Source organism: Ambystoma mexicanum, chromosome 1p (assembly GCF_040938575.1).
Source record: "Ambystoma mexicanum isolate Mex_15411 chromosome 1p, UKY_AmexF1_1, whole genome shotgun sequence".
NCBI lineage: Eukaryota > Metazoa > Chordata > Amphibia > Caudata > Ambystomatidae > Ambystoma > Ambystoma mexicanum.
The window spans coordinates 92889896-92914644 of NC_090921.1; the positions used below are offsets into that span (position 1 = coordinate 92889896).

Sequence of the window (24749 nt, forward strand, 5' to 3'; positions counted from 1 at the left end):
TAGATTAGAAAAATAGATTTTTCTTTTTAAATGATCAGTAAGATAGAAACGGTCACTTTAGAACCATTATCAGTTGTCTCCTCCCTTGGACAGAAGCGTTAAGCCACAGGGACTTTGAGCGGGGATGGATGGGAGGGGGCGATGAGGTATCTGCTGGAGAATAATCTATGGAAAGATCACTTCAGTAAGTAATTTGTCCTTCAATGGATTGCTTTTCTCCCACAGATTCCTCATCTTAATAGATTCCCCAAGCAGTTAGAATAACAGACGATGGCAGAAAGCATTAAAGAAGAAGATTACGCAGAACTGCTCTACCGAATCTTGCACCGGCTCCATGTGCAACATCTAAAGAGTATTGCTTGGCAAATGTATACAGGAACAACCAAGTGGCCGCATGGCATACGTCTCCAATAGGAACTCCCCTCTGCCGGGCTGTAGCGGCTGAGACCCCCTTGGTAGAATGCGCCCTGATGCTGGGAGGAAGCTCCCTGCCTGCCGACTGGGAACATTCGGATATACATAAAATAATACAACGCAACAGGGTTTTCTTGGTCATGGCAAGACCTTTACAGGATAATGAATGGGCAACTGTCATGCCTTCCGGTTGCTCTGCCAATGACCCCAGATATCCCTCAGCCCGACCCTTTCCCTCACTTACTCCACACAGGTTCCGGGGCTCACGTTCGCAGTCTGGGCCTCCTAGCGGACGCGTGCAGCATTCCACTTGCAGTCCGCAATCAAGATTACAGCCATTTTTCCATTGGCTGTTGCCGTGGAGATTGGGGAACGGGAAAATCAGGCGAGCGCTTCCATGCCGCGTGATCAGGAAATCCCGCTCACGTGACTCCATCTCGTTGTCACATGATGCGCTTCCACATCACGTGATCAGGAAGCGAATAATACAAAAGCCGTGATTCGCGGTAGTAAGTCGCTTCACAGCTGTTTTTTCCTGAAACTCTGTTTGGCATTGTGTATCCTGTTTTTGATCGTTTGGAATCCTGGACTTGGCTCTCGTTCTACGGACTTCTTTTTGGATTACCCTTTGGCTACTGTTACTCAGACTCTGGACTGCTACTCTGGTTAAAGACCCTGGATTGCTACACGGACTCCATTGGATTCTCCTTTTGCTTTTGGGACCTTGTTGTTCAGTCCTTCACTCTGCTCTATTTTGAACTACACCAATCCTCTCCAGAACTCCTCAACAGGTGGACCTTTATCACTGCAACCAGCTGGATTCCCCAGCCATATTCTAACTGGGACCTCTGCCCACGTGAGTCCCGGAACTACCTTCTCCACACCAGTTGGTTAGCCGCATTCAATCTGTCAACACCTGGTAAGCCCCTTTTCAGTTTCCTCATGTATTGAATTACTGTGTTTATCTGGCACTTAACCCTGTTTCATTGCAGCTTCCTTGGGGTTTCCAGCGCTCTGTGGTTCCGGACTTCTCCCACCTGTGGCCTCAAAGGCTGCACAGAGAGTAGATTTGAGTATCTCTCTGTGTGGCACTCGGGGACGGAGGTCTCTCATATCTGCACGACTTTCAAGTTACGACAGACTGTGAAGCCTAGTCGTGTGGGATATGGAGGGTACCACGGACGACCCCATGGCTGCTATGATCCAGGAAATCACAGTACTTCGGGCTGACATGGCTGCTGCTAACATGGCAATCCATCTACGCCTTGACTCAATACAAAGTGTTCAACATCCCCTACCCGCTGACCCTGAATTCAGGGACGCCGCCCCTGTGCCACCACCTCCCATGCCTCCGGCTCCCAGTGTCCAGAATCCCGTCCCGGTGGTTTTGTCCTCACCTTTCCCATTAGCAGCTCCCGAAAGGTTTCATGGAGACCCCAGGAAATTTAGAACATTCCTCAATCAATGTAATTTCTTGTGCAGGCCCCTGGCTTTCCCCGATTCCACCACCAAGGCGGCATTTACTCTATCACACTTGGCTGGCACAGCCGCTGCATGGGCCAATCCCTTACTAGAGAACGACCATCCTGCCCTCTATGATTTTGACCTTCTTGTGACTGAAATGTCACGGGTGTTCGATACCAGACACAAAGCCCAGTGGCGTGATTTAGAGAACGAAGAAGAGCGGATAATGCTTGTTTCTATTGCAGTCTGAACGGGCATTTCGTCAAAAAGTGTCCTCGTCGTCCGAAACCAAAGAATCAGGTTTTTCGGACTGCTCGACCATAGAACCGGGGCTGGGTCGAGCACTCCTTGTCTTACCCCGGATCCAGTTCCCGCTTTCGGTCGGGTTAGACCCATCCATGTACAAGCTGACATTCAACCCATTCCAGGCACCACCCACCCAGTCATGGTCATCATTGATTCAGGGGCCACAGGGAACTACATTGACATAACGTTAGCCCATTCTTTAAACCTGCCTCTAGTTAACAAGACCAGACCAGAAACAGTACAAGCTGTTGATGGTACGGCACTAACCTCTGGTCCCATCAAGCAGCAAACGGCACCATTACTACTGACGATCCAGTCTATCCACAAAGAAACCATACACTTCGATCTAATAGCCATGCCTCAGTTCGGTGTCATCTTGGGGATACCTTGGTTACAGTAACATAACCCGTATATCAACTGGAGAACGGGTCAAGTACATTTTGATATAGGTCAGAACTTCTGTCTCCCCACGAGCAGACAGGAGGTAACATCCGCATCGGCGCTGGGGGCCATCGCCCATCTCACTTTGTCAGATCTCCAGATCCCCTCTAACCCTCATGTAGTAGGTATGGTTACCGAGAAACATCCCTGTGGTATACCAGGACTACAACCAAGTGTTTGACCAGGGTTCTGCTGAAGTTCTCCCTCCACACCGCCCCTATGATTGTCCAATAGATTTGACCCCCGGCCCCACTTTACCCACAGGTCGCATTTACTCTCTCTCTCCTTCAGAAGACCAAGCCCTAAAAGAGTACATAAAGAAATCCCTGCAATTAGGCCACATACGACCCTCCAATTCATCAGCCGCCAGCCCTATTTTCTTTGTCCCTAAAAAGGAAGGCGACCTCCGTCCTTGTGTGGACTATCGTCGACTCAATGCTATTACAGTAAAAAACTGATACCAGATACCCTCATAACACCACTACTAGACCGCTTGACACATGCCTCGGGTGTATTCCAAACTAGACCTGCGAGGCGCATACAATCTGGTCCGAGTCCGCAAAGGGGACGAGTGGAAGACTGCCTTTTGCACCCGGTATGGCCTGTACGAATATACAGTCATGCCTTTCAGGCTGTGGAACGCCCCGGCCATGTTTCAGCGTTTCTTGAACAAGATTTTCAATGACATACTGGCCATGTTCGTGGTCGTTTATTTGGATGACATCCTTATTTTTTCCCATGACCTGGAAAAACGTGCAGCATGTCCGAGAGGTTCTGTCTCGCTTGAGAAGTGCCAGTTTCATGTGGGTAATGTCGAATTCCTGGGGTTCAATATCACACCTGGGGGTCTGGCTATGAACCATTCCAAGGTACGAGCGGTCCTGGAGTGGCCCACACCACAGACCCTTAAGGCCCTACAATCCTTAGGGTTCGCCAACTTTTACCGGCGTTTTATCTCTGGGTTCTCCTCCATAGTCTCACCCCTCACCACCCTTACTAGTCCTCATGTACCCTTCCACTGGTTGGAGATCCATCAGAAAGCCTTCGACGCATTAAAAGCTGCCTTCACTACAGCCCCTGTACTCCAGCATCCCGATCCGGAGCTACCATTCATTGTCGAGGCAGATGTCTGGTCTTTTGCCTTAGGAGCGGTCCTATCACAAGTTTGTCCCACCATAGGTCGATTACATCCTGTGGCCTTCCATTCACGCAAGTTCAACGCCATGGAAACTCATTATACTGTAACAGAAAAGGAGCTCCTGGCATGATGGACGCTTTCCGGGTTTGGCGACACCATCTCTTAGGTGCCAAACACAAGGTCACTGTGTTTTGGGACCACCAGAACTTCCAGGATCTAGCCTCCCTCAAGTGTGTCAACAGTAGACAGGTTAGGTGGCACCTGTTTTTTGCAGCCTTAGACTTCCAGATTAAGCACTGTTCTGGTACAGCACACGGTAAAGCCGACGCTTTGTCTCGTTCACCTGGGGGCGTCTCTTTGCTAGTCTTTCCAGAAACCCTTTTGAACCAAGGGAACATTATCTGCACTTGTACACCACCCATGTCATTGTTAGAATCAATTAGCGATTGGGTTTCACAACATCCCGAACAGCTATCTGAGTGGGACCCTGTGTACTATGACGGTTTGCCTTTTGTACAAAACCGCTTAGTGCTGCCTACCACTGATGCCCGCAATCAAGCCCTGGAATGGTCCCACGATGCCGCCATTAACGGTCACCCCGGCCACGATCGTACCCTAGCCCTCCTGAAAAGATGTGTTGGTGGCCCTCCATGAAGCGAGACGTCACCTGTTATGTAAACACCTGTACCATTTGTGCCCAGTGTAAACACCGTAGGGGATGCCCCGTGGGTCTGCTACAACCATTGCCCATATCCCCGAAACCTTGGCACACTTTAACCATGGATTTTGTAACCGATCTACCCAGGTGTGATAATTGTCCATTTTAAATTACATATAAGAAATGGGTCTGAGCCAATAAGTAGTTGGTGTGAATCACAAGAGAACCCACTTCTTTTATTAACTTCTATGTTTCTTTTCTAGGTTTACTGTAAAAGGATATGTCTTCTTCTTTTCCTGTGAACTCCTCTCTGTTACAGGCTGAAGGGTAAGTTCAGGTAAGTCTTCTTTTCTCCCTTCAGGATAGCGTTTGATAAGCAATGTTATTGTTTTAACATCCCTTTCTCTAGTTGTTCTTTTCTCTTTTCTCTTTCTCCTTTGTTTGTACAGTATTTGTGTTTATTTCATCTTCTAGGATCTTTATTTCTGGTATCCTAATGTTCTTTGCTTCATAGACCATTCGGGGTAACCTATTTTAAATGTTCATTGAATGCTTTTCCTGAAGCTTTGTTTTCGGTTTGAGTGTTCTTTTAAGAAATGTGCAGTTTCTGAACAGAAGTTCTTTTTCATAAATCACTGTTGCTTGCCATGCCCAAACTACACGTACTTCTTTAGCACAGCGGCGCTTTCACTTTAACTATTAAAGAACGACAACGGTCGTTTAACCACACTCGACTTTCCTTATTTATGGACGAAACGGCGTCAACTTCAAAAGGACTCTGTACATCTTCCTCCGATGAATTCCCTTAGATTGAAACGCATCCGTGTCTATTTCAACCAAGATCAAACGAAAACGATTGTTTTCACATGGGGAGGCATAAGCGTCAGTTTCACTCGCTTCAGTCAGACTTCCATTCCCTTTTGGGTGAACTCTTTTACTCTCTCCCCTTCACGGAGGAAGCGACGCACATACCTTGTAACGGACTGTCTTTTCATAAGTGGATGGGAACGTTTCCCTTGTTTTCATACGCGTACATCCACACGTTATATTGAAGGCACTTTTCTCCCTTCGATATGCAAGAATGGCAGCCGAGCAGCTACGTCTGCCGTAACGTCTGCCTGGTATTCCTCTCGCCTCTTCCAGCGGGAAAACACGGCCCAGCAGATTATCCTGGCCCTTTCACAACGGAGTCACTCACTCGAACATATTTTTGATAAACAGTCTCTTCATCGGAATACCGCTTCTATAAACTAACGGCTCAAAACGCTGCTCCGGCTGCCTCTAATAAGCCAAGCTGCAACTGTCACTCTCCCTCTCGTCCTCTCGAGCCCCCGTCTCCTAGGCAACCAAGCACAACACAAAGGCATTAGAAGAAAGTCCCTACAGGAAAGACTTCCTGGTTTATCCTCGGCTCACGATCACTATGAAGGAGAGTCTGTGAGGCATGCTCCACAACGTCACACCAGGGGTCAGGGATTTGACACCGTATGGGTGGTAGTGGATTCATTCACCAAAATGGCCCGCTTCATACCTTGCCAGGGGATACCTTCTGCTCCTGTCCTGGCTAAATTGTTCGAGTCTGTTTTCTGTCTCTTTGGCTTGAACTCTGTGCTTATTTCTGACAGAGGGTCCCAGTTCACGCCCCGTTTCTGGCATGCGCTGACCAGATTGATTGGTATTGATGCATGGTATTCCTCGGCCTATCATCCTGAAACGGACGGTCAGACTGAAAGAACCAACCAAACGATGGAGCAGTACCTGCGTTGCCTAACGTTGCAACAGCAAACAACCTGGTTACGTGTCATACGGTTTGCAGAATTTGCTTATGACAACGCTGTACACTCTTCCACTGGGTTCTCCCCCTTTTACGCCCTGTATGGCCAACATCCCCATACCCTGCCCATCCCTGACATCACTTCCTCTGCAAACCCGGCTGCTGCCGCCTGTGTTAGGGATCTGTCCTCTGTTCATGCCCAGACCACTGTACATCTTCAGGAAGCCCAGGCGTCCATGAAATCCCTAGCGGACAGGAAGCATGTAGTGGCTTGCTGTGGGTTCCCGGGTTTGGTTGTCACCTGTCACCTCCGTTTAGCGGGTTGTCGCAAGCTTCTACCTCGACTCATTGGGCCCTATGTTATCTCTCGGGTTATCTATCGGTGGCGTATCGCCTTGTGCTCCCGAGCTCTTGGCGGATTCATCCTGTCTTCCACACCTCCTTGATCAAGCCCTGTCCCGACCCTTCCCACTTACGGTCCCCTGCTGCACCGGTTTCCTTGGAGGCCCCTGACGTGTTTGAGGTATCTGGCATATTGGGTTCCTGTTTCTGTTGGGGTAGGTTGCAGTATTTGGTCGATTGGTCGGGCTACAGCCAGGAGGAACGCTCTTGGGTCCTTGCGGTGTATGTCCCGGCTCCTCAGTTGGTTGCCCGTTTTCATCGGGAGCATCCTTCCTGCCCACGGGGTCGTGGGCCTTTGGGGGGGCTCTGTCATGCCTTCTAGGCGCTCTGCCAATGACCCCAGATATCCCTCAGCCTGACCCTTAAACTCACTTACTCCACACAGGTTCCGGGGCTCACGTTCGCAGTCTGGGCCGCCTAGCGGACACGTGCAGCATTCGACTTGCGGTCCGCAAGCAAGATTACGGCCATTTCTCCATTGGCAGTTGCCGTGGAGACTGGGGAACAGGAAAATCAGGCGAGCGCTTCCGCGCCACGTGATCAGGAAATCCCGCTCACGTGACTCCATCTCGCGGTGACATGATGGGTTTCCACATCACGTGGAAGCGAATAATACAAAAGCCGTGATTCGCGGTAGTAAGTCGCTTCACAGCTGTTTTTTCCTGAAACTCTGTTTGGCATCGTGTATCCTGTTTTTGATCGTTTGGAATCCTGGACTTGGCTCTCATTCTACGGACTTTTTTGGATTACCCTTTGGCTACTGTTACTCAGACTCTGGACTGCTACTCTTTTTAAAGACCCTGGATTGCTACACGGACTCCATTGGATTCTCCTTTTGTTTTTGGGACCTCGTTGCTCAGTCCTTCACTCAGCTCTATTTTGAACTACACCAATCCTCTCCAGAACTCCTCAACAGGTGGGCCTTTATCACTGCAACCAGCTGGATTCCCCAGCCATATTCTAACTGGGACCTCTGCCCACGTGAGTCCCGGGACTACCTTCTCCACACCAGTTGGTTAGCCGCATTCAATCTGTCAACACCTGGTAAGCCCCTTTTCAGTTTCCCCACATATAGAATTACTGTTTTTATCTGGCACTTAACCCTGTTTTAATTGCAGCTTCCTTGGGTTTCCAGCGCTCCGTGCTTCCGGACTTCTCTCACCTGTGGCCTCAGAGGTTGCACAGAGAGTAGATTTGAGTATCGCTCTGTGTGGCACTTGAGGACGGAGGTCTCTCATATCTGCACGACTTTCAAGTTACGACAGCCACTAACTACTGGTCAGTTTTCTGAAACTCGGACGTACAAGCCACATGAAAACTTAAGGCTCTATTGGGGTCAAGACGCTGAAACCGCTCTTCCTCTTTCGATAGGTGGGGTGGAGGGTAAAAGACAGGCAAATCAATAGACTGGGAAAGGTGAAACTCTGAAACAACTTTAGGAAAGAAGCCAGGTCTGACTTTGAGAGAAAATTTCTCCTGAAAGAAATGTAAAAATTGAGGTTTGCAGCACAATGCCTGTAACTCACTAACCCTCCTGGCTGACTTTATTGCTACTAAGAATGCTGTTAAGGTATAACAGCCTTATGGAACAAGAGTGCATGGCCTTGAACAGAGCCAGCATCAAATACGTCAAAACCAGATTAAGATCCCAATCTCGTTTTGATTTACTTGATGGTGGATAAAAGGAATTGGCGGAAACCTATTGAGAAGGTCCATCAGGATTTGAGCCATGACCGGAATAGTCAAGAAATAACCCCGATCCAGGGCCTTTTTGAACACAGACAAAAACGCCAAATATTCTTTGACTCTGGTGATCTGAAGACCTGCTGAGGCCAGTGACAGAAGGTACACCATCACTGTAGTGGTGAGGCAAGAGATGGGCTTAATCATGCGTTCCCCTGCACCAAGCTTCAAATCTTCTGCACATGCACGTGTACAGGGATCTTGTAGACGATCTGCGTGCAGCCAGCAACACCTCAATTACTTCCTCTGAGAGGTCCCAGTCATTATACCTCATCCTCTTAAAAGCCACGTATGTAGGTTGAGGGAGTCCGGGGTCGGGTGAAGCACTCGACCTTCCGATTGGGACGTGAAGACTGGACACCGAGGCAACCGGTGAGGTGGACAGATGGATAGATCCAGGAGATCGGAGTACCATGTTCTCCGTGCCCAGTCCGGCGTGATCAAGATCATGGCCGCTTGAAATCTTCTCAACCTCCTGAGAACCCAGGGAATAACGGAAATCTGGGGGAAGGCGTAGTGGAGAGGGAAAGTCCAGTCCACCAGAAACGCATCCCCAGTGCAGTTTACTGGGAATTGCCTCAAGCAAAATTGTTCACATTTCCTGTTAGACTCCGTGGAGAACAGATTCACTGCTGGTGTTCCCCAGAGGGAGAATACCTCTTCCAGGACTTCCTGGCACACTTCACACTCGTGTGAGACCGTGCTCCCTGCTCAGAGCATCCGCCAAACTGTTCTCTGTCCCTACCAGATGAACTGCCGAGACCCAGATCTGATTCTCCAGTAACCAGAACCACAGCTACATTGCTTCCGCGCAGAGGTGACGGGAGCGCACGCCACCTTATTTGTTCAGGTAGTGCATGGCCACTGTATTGTCAGTCAGAATCAGGACATGCTTCCCCTTGAGAGATGGGGTCAAGGCCCTCAGGGCTAGCCTGATGGCTCACAATTCCAGCCTGTTTATGTGCCACCTGGTTTCCGTTGCTGATCCTCGCAGTGAGCACCCCAACCCTTCAGAGACGCATCCGTGACCACTCTGTTCTGAGGCCATGGAGGCCAGAAGTGTTCCCCCGCCATAATATTGCTGTGGTTGTCCCATCAATTGAGGTTGTGGACCACTTGGTTGAAGACCCGTAGAGGATTTGTGAGCAATCCCAGGTACTGAGCCCACTGGTCCCTTAGGAGCCACTGAAGGGATCTCATATGCAGCCTGGCCTCTGGCAATAGAAAAATACAGGAGGCCATTAGACCAAAGAGGAGGAGGAAGGAAGCCGCTGGCCTCCCTTGGCCCTCTTCCTCCTCCCACCTGTGAGACTAAGAACCTCAGGGTCCTCTTCGACTCCTCACATCTCTGATGTCTCTAAGAAGTCAAACTACCAACTGCACCTCCTCAGAGGTATTCTTCATTTCCTCTCCTTCCCCCAGAAGCTCACTGTCTCTAGAGCCCTGGTTCTCTCTAGGCTGGACTACTGAAACAGCCTCTTTCTAAATCTGCATGCTTCTACTCTCCGCCCTCTGCAACTGATCCAGAACAGGACTGCGAGCCTCAAGCCCAGGGATCGTATCTCTCCAGCATTGAAATCTCTGCATTGGCTCCCATTGGCTGCAAGGATTAAGTTCAAGACACACTGCATTGTCCACAAGGCCTTCTGGGGACTGGGTCCTCAATACCTCCAACTCTCTCTTCATAAATACCTTCCTACTCGAGCTCTTCGCTCATCCGCCTCCACCTCCCTCAGGGTCAGTCGCTTCCCCAAGCAACGAGTTGGTGGTATATCTCTTTCTTTGGCTGGGGCCTCCCTAACAGCCTCCCTGCCCCTCAGAAAATCAAGGAGAACCATCTCTGGTTTCTGGAAGCACTCAAGACCTTCCTCTTTACTTCTGCCTTCTCTCTTTCTCTCCCCTGCTGATTTCCTGTCTGTTACTGCACTGGCTCACCTGGCTACCCTCTGATTTCGGGTCCAGGTCCTTACCCGCCCAGTTGCACACCCGCACTGCCTCCCGGCAACCCTTGCACTTGGGTCTGTATCTGTAACCCTACAGTCCCCCTACCTGCACTTTTGGACACCTGCTGTTTGCACTTACCCTTGCACCTGCCGCCTGCTAGCCGCATCTCTTGTTATTGTTTTGATCCCATGTACAGCACTGCCCCCACCCCTTTCCCCTGGCACTTTTCCTCTCCCCTGCACTTGTGCAATCTCAATGTCACTTGGCCAGTAAGATTGTGGTCTCTGTCCTCCCTCTGTTCCCCCTTACTTGTTTGTGTATAGGCGAGTTAGAAATGCCATATCATATCATAAAGTGGGGTGGTTCCAGCACAAATGTACCATCTGTGCTAGGCTGTCGGCTCTCTCTTCAGGAGGGAAAGCTTTCCTATGGGAGTGTCTAGGACTACACCGATGAACTCGAGCTTTTGGACTGGTGTTAGAAGGGACTTCTTTAAGTTCAGCGAGAAGCCCAGCCTGTGCACTCCAGATGAGATACGTACTCCTGGATCAGGAAAGAAAATACATGGACTTCAGATTTGAGGTGAGCTGCGACTACTGCCATGAGCTTGGTGAAACCCCTCAGAGTCGAGGTCAACCCAAAGGACAGCAACTTGTCCTCAAAGTGCTTGTCCTCTATGAGAAACCTAAGGATCTTCCTGTACTTTTGGTGCATCAGCACATGGAAATAGGCATCCTGTGGGTCTAATGATACCAGCCAGCCTGAAGTTCGAGAGCTTGGAGAATTTATCTCAACGTCACCATGATGAATTTGTCCTTCCTCAGGAACTTGTTTGAAGCCCTGAGGTCCAGAATGAGACAGAGACCTGCTTTCTTGGGCACCAGGAAATACTGGGAATATCAGCCCAACAATCTCTGATCAGGAGGTTCCTCTTCCACAGCACTCTTTGACAACAGGGCTATCTACTCTTCCTGGAGCTCCTGTCCTGGTTGGATTGGAGGCGGTGGAGGTCTGTCAGGTGGCTTTCTTAAAAAAGGTCTCCTGCCACTGGTGCCAATGTCCTGCCAACCGTCCACCAACCGATAAGTCGTGAGAGGGGAAATCAAAGTGGCTTAGAGGGCAGAGCCTCCCCCATCGCTACTGCTGGGTGTTGGCCTCTAGAAGTCCCTTTGCATCTTCCGGGATGCGAGAAATGCCTCTGCCCCTGTCTGGCTTCCGGGAGCTGCTGCTTACTGCTTTAGGGTACATAGGGAATATAGCCTCTGTCTCTTGAGGCGGAGCTAAAGGCAGGCTTGGTCGGCTTCGCAGCTAGGCCCATTGACTTTGCAGCGATTTATGACTCTGACTTTTTCTAAACAGTCGCCTGATTTTTGTCCAAAAAGCTTATCTTTATGCCTAGGAGCCTATTTGGGGAGAATCCAGAGGTTTTTAAGTAGGCCCGTCTTCTCATTACTACTGCTGATCCCATTGACCGGGGAACAAAGTCCTCCATGTCCAGGCCCGTTTGTAACGACTGCTTGGTGTTAGGGAGAATTCTCTCTTTAGGCTGAATCTCCTAACCTAGTGAGTCCCCCAGCAGCTTTGCTGGATTTCTGGAGTTTGTTTTTTTCTCCTGCCAAGAGTGAGACTCTTTTTCTCCCACTCTTGGACATGATTTATGGTATTCCTTTGACTGGTAATGTGTTTTTTTGGGGCTATGGGGTCCTTTACTCCATAGGGTCTCATGTGTTTTTTACTATGTGTGTTACACAGCACCCTCCGTGCAGTAACACAGGGGTGTCATAGTGACACCCACCATAGACTCCATACCCTGGGGCTGACTACTGTCTCCCAGGGCATGTAAAGTCACCATTGGCTTTACTAGTCCCAAATTATTAACAGAAACCAGTACAAACCATCATATTGTGGACGCACTGGTCGGGGCAATTCGATTGCCCCGGGGGTCTGTTAGTCGAGGGGGCACGTCTCCGTCCCCCTGATCGAGTTTTGGCTGGTGGCAGTGGAAACTACTTTTTATATTCGACCGCGAATATTTCCCTATGGGATTTTCTCATTGTTCGAGGCAACCAACTTTAATTATTTAATTCTCATAGCCTCGAACAAACCGCCGGTTTATTTAATTAATATTAATTCTCCGGTTGGTATTTTTTGCCAAGACTCGATTCCAAAATGGCGTTTGTGTCCTCTTCTGTGACTCCAACCCAAGTTGAGCCCTTTGTTCCACTTTTTGGCGGGCTTCTCCACAGAAGCCTCCAAAAGTGGTGCCACTCTGTCTGGGTACCACAGTGGGTGTGGGAGGGAGTTTAGGCACCCTGGACTGAGTTACCTTGGTCACTCAAGTCGCACTCTTGTGTGATTGGCCCAAGTGGTGAGCCGGCCGGCTCACCACTTAGCATTTTTGATTGACAGCTAGGCTGAGTGAATTGGGGTATGCTGCATAAAAGCAGGGCTTTGGGGACTGGAACTTCAGAAGTCGGCACAGGACCTGAGAATCCGACGAGGGAGAAGCTGAGCCGACCTACCACGACGACACCACCGGTGGAGCCCTGCGGAACCGACTCACCACTTCCCGACGACAGAGAAGATCTCCCAGCTGGAGAGGCTTCTTCCCCTGACTGGTGGGCACAACCAGTTTACCTTTCTTTCTTCGCACCCCAGCCCGGTTTGTGGTCGAACTTCCCGTGCCAAGCACCCCGGCGGCCGGATAGCCACGCACCACTGAACCGCGAATCAACGGACAGCTCCTTGTACCTGAGAAACTCTGCGGCTGGTTTCTTCCCTGGCAGTGCAACGGACTCCTGTCTTCCTCCACGACGAGATCCTCTCTTCCCCCAGACGAAGCACCGACTCGCACCCGCTGCCAGGAACAACTGCCCCCGCTGGAGTGTTCTCACCACTTTAAGGTGCCGTGTCCGCCAGGCCTCCCTTTCTAAAGATTGCTACAAGGTAATAATAACCCCTTAACCTTCTGGACTGGGCTGGCCGCCTTGACCCTCTAACTGGTCCCTTTCTTTGGTCCAACTCCTTTTTGAACCATTACAAGACTTTTGAGCACTGCAACCGTGTGACCTTGGACACATTTCGTTTCGATCCTCTTAAAGTGGATCCGGCCTACTGACTCTGAATTCACGGTGTTACTTTTCCTTCCTCTCTTGTTAGGTTCTGGCAAAAGTGTTGGGATCTGTTTCAATTTGTTCTCTGCTTTTCTCTCCCTTTTTAAAACGAACTATTAGAGTGCCATCTACGTTAAGTGCTCACCGCTGTCTGAAAATAAGTGGGGCTTTACTTAGGACTTGTCTAATATTCTTTTAAGGGAGTGTATATCTTTTAGTGACCGTGTTTTTGAATTGCTTACTATTAGTGCCTGTGTGTTTTTCTAGATGTGGTTTTAAATAAATAATTATATCTCTTTTACACCACGCCCTGGTCAGTGTTTACTTGTTCTATTGTGTGCTCTTGACCTATTGTGAATACTCTGTATACTGCCTAAGTCTTCTTGAGGGAAGTCTGACTGCTCAGCCACAGCTACCAAGTGAATCTGTGTGGTACAGACTGCTACCAAGTGGGTTTACTGCCAAACACATGTAGTCTTAAATCTTTTGCAGTGGTCCCAGAGGGAACTGCACAGGTTTCTGCCTAACACTTGGCCACCTCCTTCCCATCCTCCACAGCCGTATAAACCATCCCGCATTTCCCCTTCTGTGATGCATTGAGTGGCTTGTTCTAAAGACTTCCACAAACCTTTGTGGCCATGGTGTCAAGTTTTTTATCCTCTCCATCTAGGGTAGATTGGACGTAGAGGCTGCAGGTCTGGTGGCGATAGTGGCAGCTTGCACTACCAACCCTTCTGGTGAAGCGTGCGAGGAGAGGAAAGAAGATTCTCGTCTTGCCGGCCTATATTTTCCCATGCAATTGGCGCTTATGGTAGGCATTGTGCATGGGGGCTGCCATAAGGAGGCTAGGGGGTCAGCTATGGCCGGATTGAAAGGCATATTATGCTCGACTGTTGGAACTTAGTCTAGAATATCAGTGAGGTCATACCCCTGAAGGGGTGCAGCAGAGGTTTTTAAGCCAAGGTTGTCTACCACTGTTTCCACTAAGGCCCTGAATTTAGCATGAATATGCTTACTAAGGTTGGCCTTGTGGAACTCAAGATCTGGGGATGTGTCCAGCCCACTTGAATCTAATAAATCAGTCTGGTCGTCCAAAACATCAACTCTGCCAGTGGCAGAATAAATCGGGTCAATGTTCCTTTGCTCATCTGGCGCGTCAACGTCGAAGATGGATTGCACTGACTCACAAAATCCTGCCCTCGATAAAGGGGGACAAAAGAACAGTCGTTGATAGTCAGAATCAAAGGTTATCAGCGCAGAGGAAATAACTTTTGGCACAGAGGAAGGCTTGGCCGATGAATGCAAGTCGTGAGTAGGAGCCTTTTGCAGACAACCGTCAACTGTTTTTGCGCCTTTGTCAGCTTGGTCAATTTCAATGGAATCGATGGACCAGCTACCATGGGGTCAGGAGCACAGAGCACTGTTTTCACTGCCAAGGCTTGCTGGGCAGGGGTGGGAGCTATAAACATTTCCAGCATTTCAAACTTAAAACCTTCCCACTCTTTTCGAGTGGTTGGTCCCTTACCTCGTTTTGACCATGAGCTGGATTCGCATCAGTAGTGGCGCAATTTCTTCTTTCGCAAATAAGACAAAGAAGAGTGGCATCTAGAGTGGGACCGCTTCTAAGATTTCTTATGATGCCTATCCTTCCCCTTCTCGGGGGTGGGCGCTTCCGTATTGGCCTCTGAAGACTAAATGAGCGACCGCGCCAGAGATTTTGATGGTCGCCCCAAATCCGGTTTCCAGGCCTTCTCACGTAGGGATTTCGGCTACATTTAAGAGCATGACGTGTAGGCCACCCTGTCATGATGAGGAATCTGCGAGAGAAAAGCATGGTCGACTCGGATAATATTAGACATCCAAGGTCTAATGACTGACTACCATCTCCAAGAGTGACATCCTATATGGCGCAGAGATTGCGCAATCGGCTAGAGAACGAGACAAGAATCTGTATGAGATCGGAGTGTCCACGGCCAGAACTCATAGGCAAAGTAGTGGAGAACCCGGACTTGGACTCAAGGATGATCACCTTTGTCATGAAAGCATCCTAGGATGTCAGAAAGGGCATGGATCGAGTCTGGAAAGACTGTCAAGAGAAATTGTTAGATTTAGCGGGCCGATTATAGACCCGACAAAGAGCCAGGGACACCGGGGAGCCAGTGGACGCAGACACACTTGGAAAATGGGCACAGAGGGACGTTTGTTGATTCGGCAACACCAACTGCGCCCTTTGGTCCAAGAAGAGAAAGAGCCTTTTACTAAAAAAGTATTCTAAACTTGGGGAACTGTCTTCGTACGAGGCAGGGGAATCAGCACAATGGCTGTTTGGCAAGGCATTCGCCAAGGAAATGAGAGAATTTGTTGGTACCTACACAGCTCCAGAGAAGGCACAGTCCTCTATTAGAAATAACTTTCAAAACCAGGTTTTTGAAGGAGCCGGCTGCAGTAGAGGTCCTTTGGGCAGTCGTTTGCAAGCACAGAGAAGGCCTCAGAACCCCAGAGCCCAGTACTGGGAGTCACAACAGCAAGACTTGCTCTTCCCAGCATGAGGGAACAGAACTAGAGGTTGCAGAAGAAAAGGCTACTTCTGACACCAAGCAGGTGAGAGCGGCAAATGCGCGTTACCTGACAGTGGGGGGAGCGCGGTGGGGGAGCAGGACGAATGTATTCTTGGAAAATTGGCGAAAGCTTTCCAGCGATGCTTGGGTTTTGCAAGCAGTGACACTTCTCCAGCTAGAATTCATAAGCAAACACGTCCATAGAGCGCTTCCTACCTACATGGCGCGGACGCAGGTGGAAGTCATGCTGCTAGAAGAACTACAGCTTCTAACTATGAATGAGGAAAATAGGCAATAGAGAGCAGCGAGTGAATTCCCCCCCGTATTCATCATCCTTTGGCACTACTGCATAGACAGGAGAAAATCCATCACAGCAGAGTATCTCCCGGGAGTTCTGAACGTGGTGGCTGATTGAAATTCCTGCTACATGGACACCTCCAGGGACTGGATGCTGCTCTAGAGTGTTTTAACAAAGATAGACTTATGGGGTCATCTAGACATAGATCTGATCGCATCCAGATTGAACAGACAAACATACAGATTTTTCAGCAGGCGTTTGGACCCAGAAGTATTAGGAGCGGATGCTTTCCTGCAGACAGGGTCAGGAGCAGTGCATTACGCCTTTGTGCCCTTCATGTTAGCATGGACGTTAGCGAAGTTCCGCAGAGAGAAGGACTAGGTAGTGATAGTAGCACCACACTGGAAACCGCAAGCGTGGTTTCCAGTTCTGATGGAACTTAACTCGGATTTCCTACGGATGATTCTTCACCAGAGAGACCTACTCACAAATCAGGCAGGAAATTGGCATCATCTGATGATAGGGGGGGGGGAGTCTCCCACTGCTGGGCTGAAGAATGTCGGGGTCAGAGGGAAATTGGTGGGTATTTCGGGAGCAGCTGCAGAGTTTATCCAACAATCATGGGGCCCTTCTACATTAGGAGCTATGGCACCGCATGGAGGCGGTGGGAACGCTGGTGCACTCAGTAGTGTTCATCCCGCTTCAGCCCCTTTAGTGCAAATACTGAACTTTCTGTCATGATTATCACAGGTAGGCAGAGCCTTCAGGACCATTGGAGTATACAGGTCAGCAATTTCAGCCGGTCATGAGCAAGTGGATGGAGCACCAATGGGTGAACATCCATCGGTAGTACAGCTGCTGCGAGGTGTGAAAGTATGCAAACCGCCAGTGCCAAAGTATTCCTGCCTGTGGGACGTCAATGTGATGCTTAGGTTACTGATTGAATGGCCACAGAATCAGAGTCTATCCGATCAACAATGGTCAAGGATGCTAGAAATGCTTTTATGTCTGGTGTCATACAGGAGGGTAGCAGAAGTGAGGGCATTTGAGGTAGATAAAGTGTTCTACGCGGAAGGAGTGGCATTTACAGTAGCAAAGGGTACGCAGAGCAACTTATTGGTTACCTCATAACCGTATTTTTTGGAGCAGCCAACATTGCGCCTAGTGCCATGAGCATCAAGTAGCATGAGATTAGAAAGAAGGAAATTAGACATAAGGGCATCTCTCAGTTACTCATGGCACGTTGGAGATTTAGATCTAGGACAGACTAGTCGCATATAATCTTTTGATCTAGTAGGCCCAGAGGAAAGGAAGTGGACTAAGGAACTACTTATGAAGGAGACTTATGGTGATTTGTAGTCCGGTCTTCTAGTGTTTTCTGTTATATTTATATTTTCTTTAAAAAGTTGGCAAGAAAGTGAAGTTTTGGAACTGCTGAAGAGTAGAAATGAAAGATGTTGAAGCATAATGCTTGTCCCTCTGTCTTTAATAGAATCGAAACTCCCTGCACTCTAAGCTGAGTAATCTTAATTGTGTTTGATTGTCAGGACTTCAGTGTACTAGGTTTCATCTGTGTGATGTGACTAGTGTGTTTTCCCTAACTGGGCCATGTGATACTCTTCAGGTGCTGGTCTAAAGCTATATAGAAGCCAAACAGCATCTTGAATTTCATACTGGTATGTATGTTCGTTCTCATCCCCCTGAAATAGCATCTGAGGCCGTCTCCTGCTTTCTGTGTGCCGCTAAGTTTCCAGCGTGTATTTTCTTCCAGAAGAAACACTCTGGTAAACCTGGGGAAGTGCTAGATACATGTATTTCGTCAACTGAGGTATTCGGAGCTGAAAATAGATACATTGCATCTCTTGCTACAGCACCATAATTGATACATTTAAAGTCAGTCTACGTGTTTGTTCTCTTTCGCGCCTCAGAGCGGGAAAATATGATTGAATATCCTCGGCAGAGCCATCTGGGTATTTTTTCTTTTCCACTGTAAAACGGGTACAAAGTAATAGCATGAACTTTCAGCTCTATTTTTGTTACCACGGCTGACAGTGCACGCAGAGTATCAGTCACATTGACTGGATTTTTTTTCCCTTCGATATGTTAAAGGGCACCTGCTCTTTTCAAGGCTCAGAGCCAGGGAATGTACACAGGGAGCTTTTATTCCTCCTACACCCACAGGCTTTACTTGTCAGGAACCAGTAGGGACTGCAATGGCAGACTGTGATAGGAACCTAATGTATGGAGGGATGCCTCATCACACAATAGTTGTCCTGAGTTGCAGATTGGGCCTAGACACTAAAGAGGGCCACCGCATCGCCAGGAGACAATCCCATGACATTTTCAACCTCTAGCATCGATATTGTCTTAAGTAGGGGGTTTTAAGTATGGTTTGGTCATGCGATACACCCACCTGTCGTGGTTCTTCCAATAATAAGGTCCTCGACTATGTTTGTTTGGGGAAGTTATTGAACATCAGATTATTCAAATAGCAATGTTGTTTAATTGGAGAAGCTTTCATATCTTGATTTAATTTAATCACCCAATTTCACAAAGGGATCATAATGTCAATGCCCATATTTTGCTATCTATTGCTACATGTCACAACAAGGTCCAATGCAGCTTTTGTATAAAACGAGACATTAACGATTTGAGTAGCATTACGAGTTCTAAGAAATGTGTCTACTCTCTAAACTCTCAAATTAAGCATTAAGTGTAACCAGTTGAGGTCCCCAGAATGATTCAAAGTTTCACTGATGTCTCGGGGAAATAATTTACTCATTATCGATGAGGTCTCAGCACTGCATTCGCTAGAAGCCTCTCGTAGTGCCTTTTTACAAGTATAGTGTACCTTTAACCAAGATTGTACACTCAACAGATCTTGTTCTTGCACAGTTGCTGCAAATTGCCTTTTGTCCTCATAAAAAGCAGAGCTAGTGAGTTCTACTTCCCATCTGCCATGTTTACATACTTGAGTTGCCCCTCCAAAAACATGCTTTTACCCAATTATGATCTATTCAAAGATTGTTTGTTCATGTCCAAACAATCTGATGCCTGCCATCTACCTTGTATGTACTTTTCAGGCACCATTGGCAGACGGCAACCATTTCCTTCAGCATAGTTCAGTAGGAGAAAAACATTTTTGTGTTTTTGTCCTGGACCATCAACACACAGACTGATGTAAAGTCATGAAACCTTTGAAAGTTAATGTTATTCCTTATGTGACATTAGGTTTATCATGAAAATCGACTGCAGGCTCTTTCCAACGTCCTGGGGATCACGTGTAGACAGACTTGTTCTCAAAACTCAGTTAACACTGGCCCTTTGTATGAAAGCAGGGAAAGCACTTACTGCCGGCCTGCCGGGTCTGGATCTGTGGTCGTCCTGTTTTGGCTTGCTTATCTGGGAGAGGATCGGCGAGCCTTCAATCTTGGAGGTTGCTGAGGACAGAAAGAACAGTTTGTTTTTACTTCCCAGATCAAAGTTCCACCTCCAGACTCTATACAGCAATGTACATTTGTGAGTAGTCATTCTATAAACATGCCAGTAAGATAACTGAGCGGGTTGGGGGCACGCTGCTGCAATCCGTGTGTGATCTGCAGGACGCAGGATTGAATCCCAGCATGGCCAACTTAGCATTTTATCCTTGTGAGATCGATCAATGAGTGCCAACTTCAGTTGGGTGATAATTGTATGTAAATACTCTATGAAAAGCGGTTTTATGAGAGCGCTATATTAATTACACATCATTATCATTCAAACCAACTAAGCTAAGCCAATTTTCTGCTACACCTATATCTCCATTTGAAGGATGCCTTGTAATCTCTACCTCTACAGTGGCTCGCTATCACATATAGAGTACCTGTTCACCCCCCCAGTTCACTCAGCCAAGTCACGCATCAATGCACCCATATTTTGCTATCCATTGCTACATGTCACAACAAGGTCCAATGTAGCTTTTGTATAAAACGAGACATTAACGGTTTAAGTAACATTACGATTTCTATGAAATGTGTCTACTCTCTAAACTCTCAAATTAAGCATTAAGTGTAACAAGTTGAGGACTCAAGAATGATTCAAAGTTTCACTGATGTCTCGGGGAATTAAGTTACTCATTATCAATGAGGTCTCAACACTACATTCGCCAGAAGCCTCCCGTAGTCAGATCAGCCGTTTCTCATGCTACAGAAATGTGTCTCTTAATGGATTTCCATAGACTGGATGTGTTGTTTATCACTGAGACATGGTTTACAGATAATTCCCACTCATTTCTTCATAACTTGGTGCAAGAAGGCTATGCCATTCAATATATTAATAGGACAAGTAAAGTTGGTGGAGGGATAGCAGTTGTCTATCGTTCAAATCTAAAATTTGATTATCCCAAAACCTTACACTAGGATAATGTCTCAGAGAATGGATCCATGTCTTTTTCCTTATCCCCACATTTTTCAGTCCTTATTATTTTGGCATACAGGCCACCTGGGTCAGCAGTGTCATTTTTGGAGGCCCGGACGATTTCCTTATTTCAACCGGTAGCAAATATAAGGAACTATTGTGCATTGGTGATTTTAACATCTGGCTAGAGGACGTTTCAAAGTCAGACTCAAAGCAACTACATGAAATTCTAGCTCAACACGAGGTTGTAACATTAACCCCACACCTCATCTCATATAATGGGCCATTGCCTCGATCTTGTACTGGCAAGAGGAAAAGGGATCAGTTTGAGTGATACATTCCCCATCCACTGGACCGACAACTACCTTAGGGTATTTCATATTAAAGCAGAACAATGTGAGGACTCTACTCGAGCCTTGGCTGGTACCGGATGTATGCGAAAGAAAAAAGATTTGGATAATATACCCTGGATAGATCTGAGCACAGCATTGGGTAAATGTACTCTGCTAAATGACTGTGATGCTCTATTCCAAGAAGGTACTCAAATCACGAGCAACATCTGTATCAATTACGCTCCCTTATAAAATATTGCCATCAAAAAGCCCTCAAAAATATGGTTTACTAGAGATCTTTTTTAATTGAAAAAAGAAAATAAATATTATGAACATCAATGGTTTCGTATTAAGTCTAGTGTACATTCATGGGCGGCAAGCATAGCCTTGACTAATTATAAAAAAGCGGTGTTCACTGCTAAATCAAAATGTTTATCAAACAAAATCACAACAGCGTTGAATAGTCCCCAAGACTTATTCAAGACAATTGCTGATTATGTTAACCCGAATAACTATGCACCAGTGAAAGCTTCTTCTGTGTTGCATGCTAATGGCCTAAACAACTTTTTTAGGGATAAAATTGTGAAAATTCAAGACAACATTAGGCTGACTACAGGTTCAGACTTAGCCCCCCAACTAGAGACCTTGAGCCTAGCTAATGAAAAATGTAATGATTTGAATATGATGCCGATTGATACAGCTCAGTTTAGTTTTAACCAAGTTTCAGAGGAAGATATCACTGTCCTTCTGTCTGAGCTGAAACCCACCAATGATTCTAAACAACTTTCATTGGAACTCGCCCCCTTTATAACCAAGTTTGTCAATTTGTCACTTACCCAGGGTTTTGTTCCTGATGCTCCGAAACTTTCGGTTGTTTCACCGCTTCTGAAAAATGTCATCCTGGACCCCGAGGACTATAATAACTATCGGCCAATTGTGGGCCTTCCCTGGCAAGGCAATATTTTTGAAAAAGTGGTTATTAAATAATTGCAGGAACATGTTGAGGACAATGGCCTCCTTCACCCTCTACAATCCGGCTTTCGTCCCTTACATGGGACAGAGACGGCATTGATGGCAGTTTGGGATTAGATGTTGCATGCTGGGGATGCAGGTAAACTCTCTCCGCTTGTAATGCTCGATTTGTCCGCCACATTTGGCATTTTGCTGGATCGTATGCAAAATCTTGTGAAGGTGGACTGCGGTGCTTTACAATGGTTCACATCCTTTCTTACTGGCCGGCAACAACGTGTCCAGGTTGGTGGCTTTCTTTCCGATATTCTTCTCCAGTGCTGTGGTGTACCACGGGGCTCGGCACTCTGTCCACTCTTTTTTAATATCCATCTCCGTGCCCTTATGAATATCCTTGAGAAATATCATCTAAGATTTCATTCGTATGCTGACGATACCCAGCTTTACATCAGGCTCGATGATGTGGAGGAAGCCCTTGCCCCGGTTAGTAAGTGTTTGGAAGAAATTGGTACCTGGATGGAAAAGAATTGGCTAGAACTTAACCTCAAAAAAACGGAGGTGATTCTGTTTTGTCCTAGGCCTCTCCTTGTAGGAAATAAATGTCCCCCCCCACCCCAGTTTCTGGGTACCAGCGTTAAGTATTCTTCTAAACTAAAGAATCTTGGCTGTATTTGGCAGCGTGACCTGGGTTGTAATGCCCAGGTCGCTGCCAAAATTTAATCCGCTTTTTACAACATCCGCCTTTTGCGTCAAGCACTACCCTATGTAACAACGGTATCAGGTAATATTAACCCCATATATATGGTCGCCGTAAATAATATCGCCGGGAAAGGGTCACAGCGATATTATATGGGTGACCATATATATGGGGACAGGGGCGATATTTTTGCATGGCGATATTTTTGTGGCAACATTATTACATGGAACCGTGCCAACTACTGATCGTGCTGTGGTGGTTGGGGCCTTAGTCAATTCCAATCTTGATCATTGCAATGGACTTTTGTCTGGAGGTCCAGCCAACCAGATTCATCGCCTCCAAAATGCTCAAAATGCGGGTGTAAGACTGGTCTTTGGAGCAACCAAAAACACCCATACTTCTGGTCTCCGCCGATCACTGCATTGGTTGGCGGTGGACGATCGGACCAAATTTAAAATTGGGTGCTTGGTTTACAAATGCCTGAACTGGCTGGCACCGGCCAATTTGATCAAGAAACTGAAGCGATACCAACCAACCAGAGCCCTTAGATCTAAAGATCAATTTTGTCTTGCTATTCCAAGGACAAACTACAGATCAAGAGGTGACCGATGTTTCTCAGTGGCTGGACCCCGACTATGGAAAAGTCTTCCGTTGAGCCTGAGACAGGCAACTCCCCTGCTGAAATTTAGAGCAAGCTTAAAGACCCATTTAAATAAGTCTGATGATTTTCTAGCTTAAGTTTTAAGTTCTGTGGCATTTGTTCTCAGTATGATTATGTATTCTCGCTATAAATGTTACCATCTGCGCCAGGGTACTATTAAGTTTATTGTGTGCACACTACAAATACTTCAAATTCAAATTCACTTCCAATCGGCAAAGTACTCTGGTGTAGTCACCCCCTCCAACTGGTGTGAAACTCAAAGTTGCTTTCTGAGTAAGTCCTTAAATTTGCTAACTTCTTCAACCTACCAGGGACAGACTAGTGGGATCACCATGCCACGCAGGGCCCTTTACAAACTGCTCTCTGTTATACAAACGGCAATGCCCCAAAAATAAAAAGAAGTTGAAAATAGCGAGGCTGAAAAGTCGTATTTTTTAAATCAAATTTCTCAGGTTTTTCCCAAACAAATATGTGGGGATAGGGTGAGGGAACATATTAAGGTAGGTCGCATGTCTGCATTTAAAATAGAAAAAAAGTGCTGCAAAAAATATAGATCCATCCAAATCACTATCAGTTCTCCCTAAAATAATCATGCTTTCCCCTCCCCTCAAGCCTCCCAGTATGCTCCCTCTCCCTATACCGCACATACAGAAAACTCCACGTATCAAGTTTGAATTGAAAGTGTGCTCACTTTTAGCACCACTTCACTGTACTGCCCTTTGCAAACAGCAGTCATCTTTTTAAATGCCTTCAAAGCCGCCATTAAATCTCAATGAACTGCAGGACCCTTTAACAATAAAGGGAACCAACAGAGGATTTAGGACAGAGGTATATTGTAAGAAACAAAATTTTGTGGCATGACGAAGAGGGTATTTGTTCCTGCCCCCATTATATTTTTTGAAAATATTTTTCCAAGATATAGTGTAATGTAAAGACAGATGTTGAGCTAAAGAGCTCCTGGCGAAGGGATCTATCTCCCGAAACGCGTTGAGCAAATTCATGAGATAACACAACATGGGGAACTTGTCCACATAATGCGTTGTGATTGATTGAGGAATCGCATCAAAGCACCAAAGCAAGTACCGGAAGTACCACTTTGCCACTTTACTCCCTTGTTTGCAATTGAACTTTTGCTGGATTTCGCTTTCCTGGACATTGTCCACGCTGTACTATGCCTTTAAGGACTCTCAAGAGGCGTGTTTGCACTCTGGACACACCCCCTTTTTTGACCAGGACCTACTTATTCATGAGCGTGAGCGCACCAGCACGGGCGCACCAAAGCAAGTACCGGAAGTACTGCTTTGCCACATTACTCCCTTGATTGCAGTTGGACTTTTGCTGGATTTCGCTTTTTTGAACATTGTCCACGCTGTACTACGCCTTTAAGGATTCTCAAGAGGTGTGTGATCGTGACCATATAATACCATTTTCTGTGGAAATTG

General features: G+C 47.2%; 1 protein-coding gene across 8 annotated transcripts in view; it reads right to left on the minus strand.

The window, feature by feature from the left end:
- The window catches only part of MINK1 (misshapen like kinase 1), a 2066166-nt gene that overhangs the window by 323260 nt on the left and 1718157 nt on the right, over window positions 1–24749 (minus strand). For all 8 annotated transcript variants that reach the window (XM_069644001.1, XM_069644014.1, XM_069644008.1 and 5 more), the window contains one exon: window positions 19605–19693. In XM_069644001.1, coding sequence (XP_069500102.1) covers window positions 19605–19693 — 89 coding nt within the window. The remainder of the gene's footprint in view (window positions 1–19604; window positions 19694–24749) is intronic.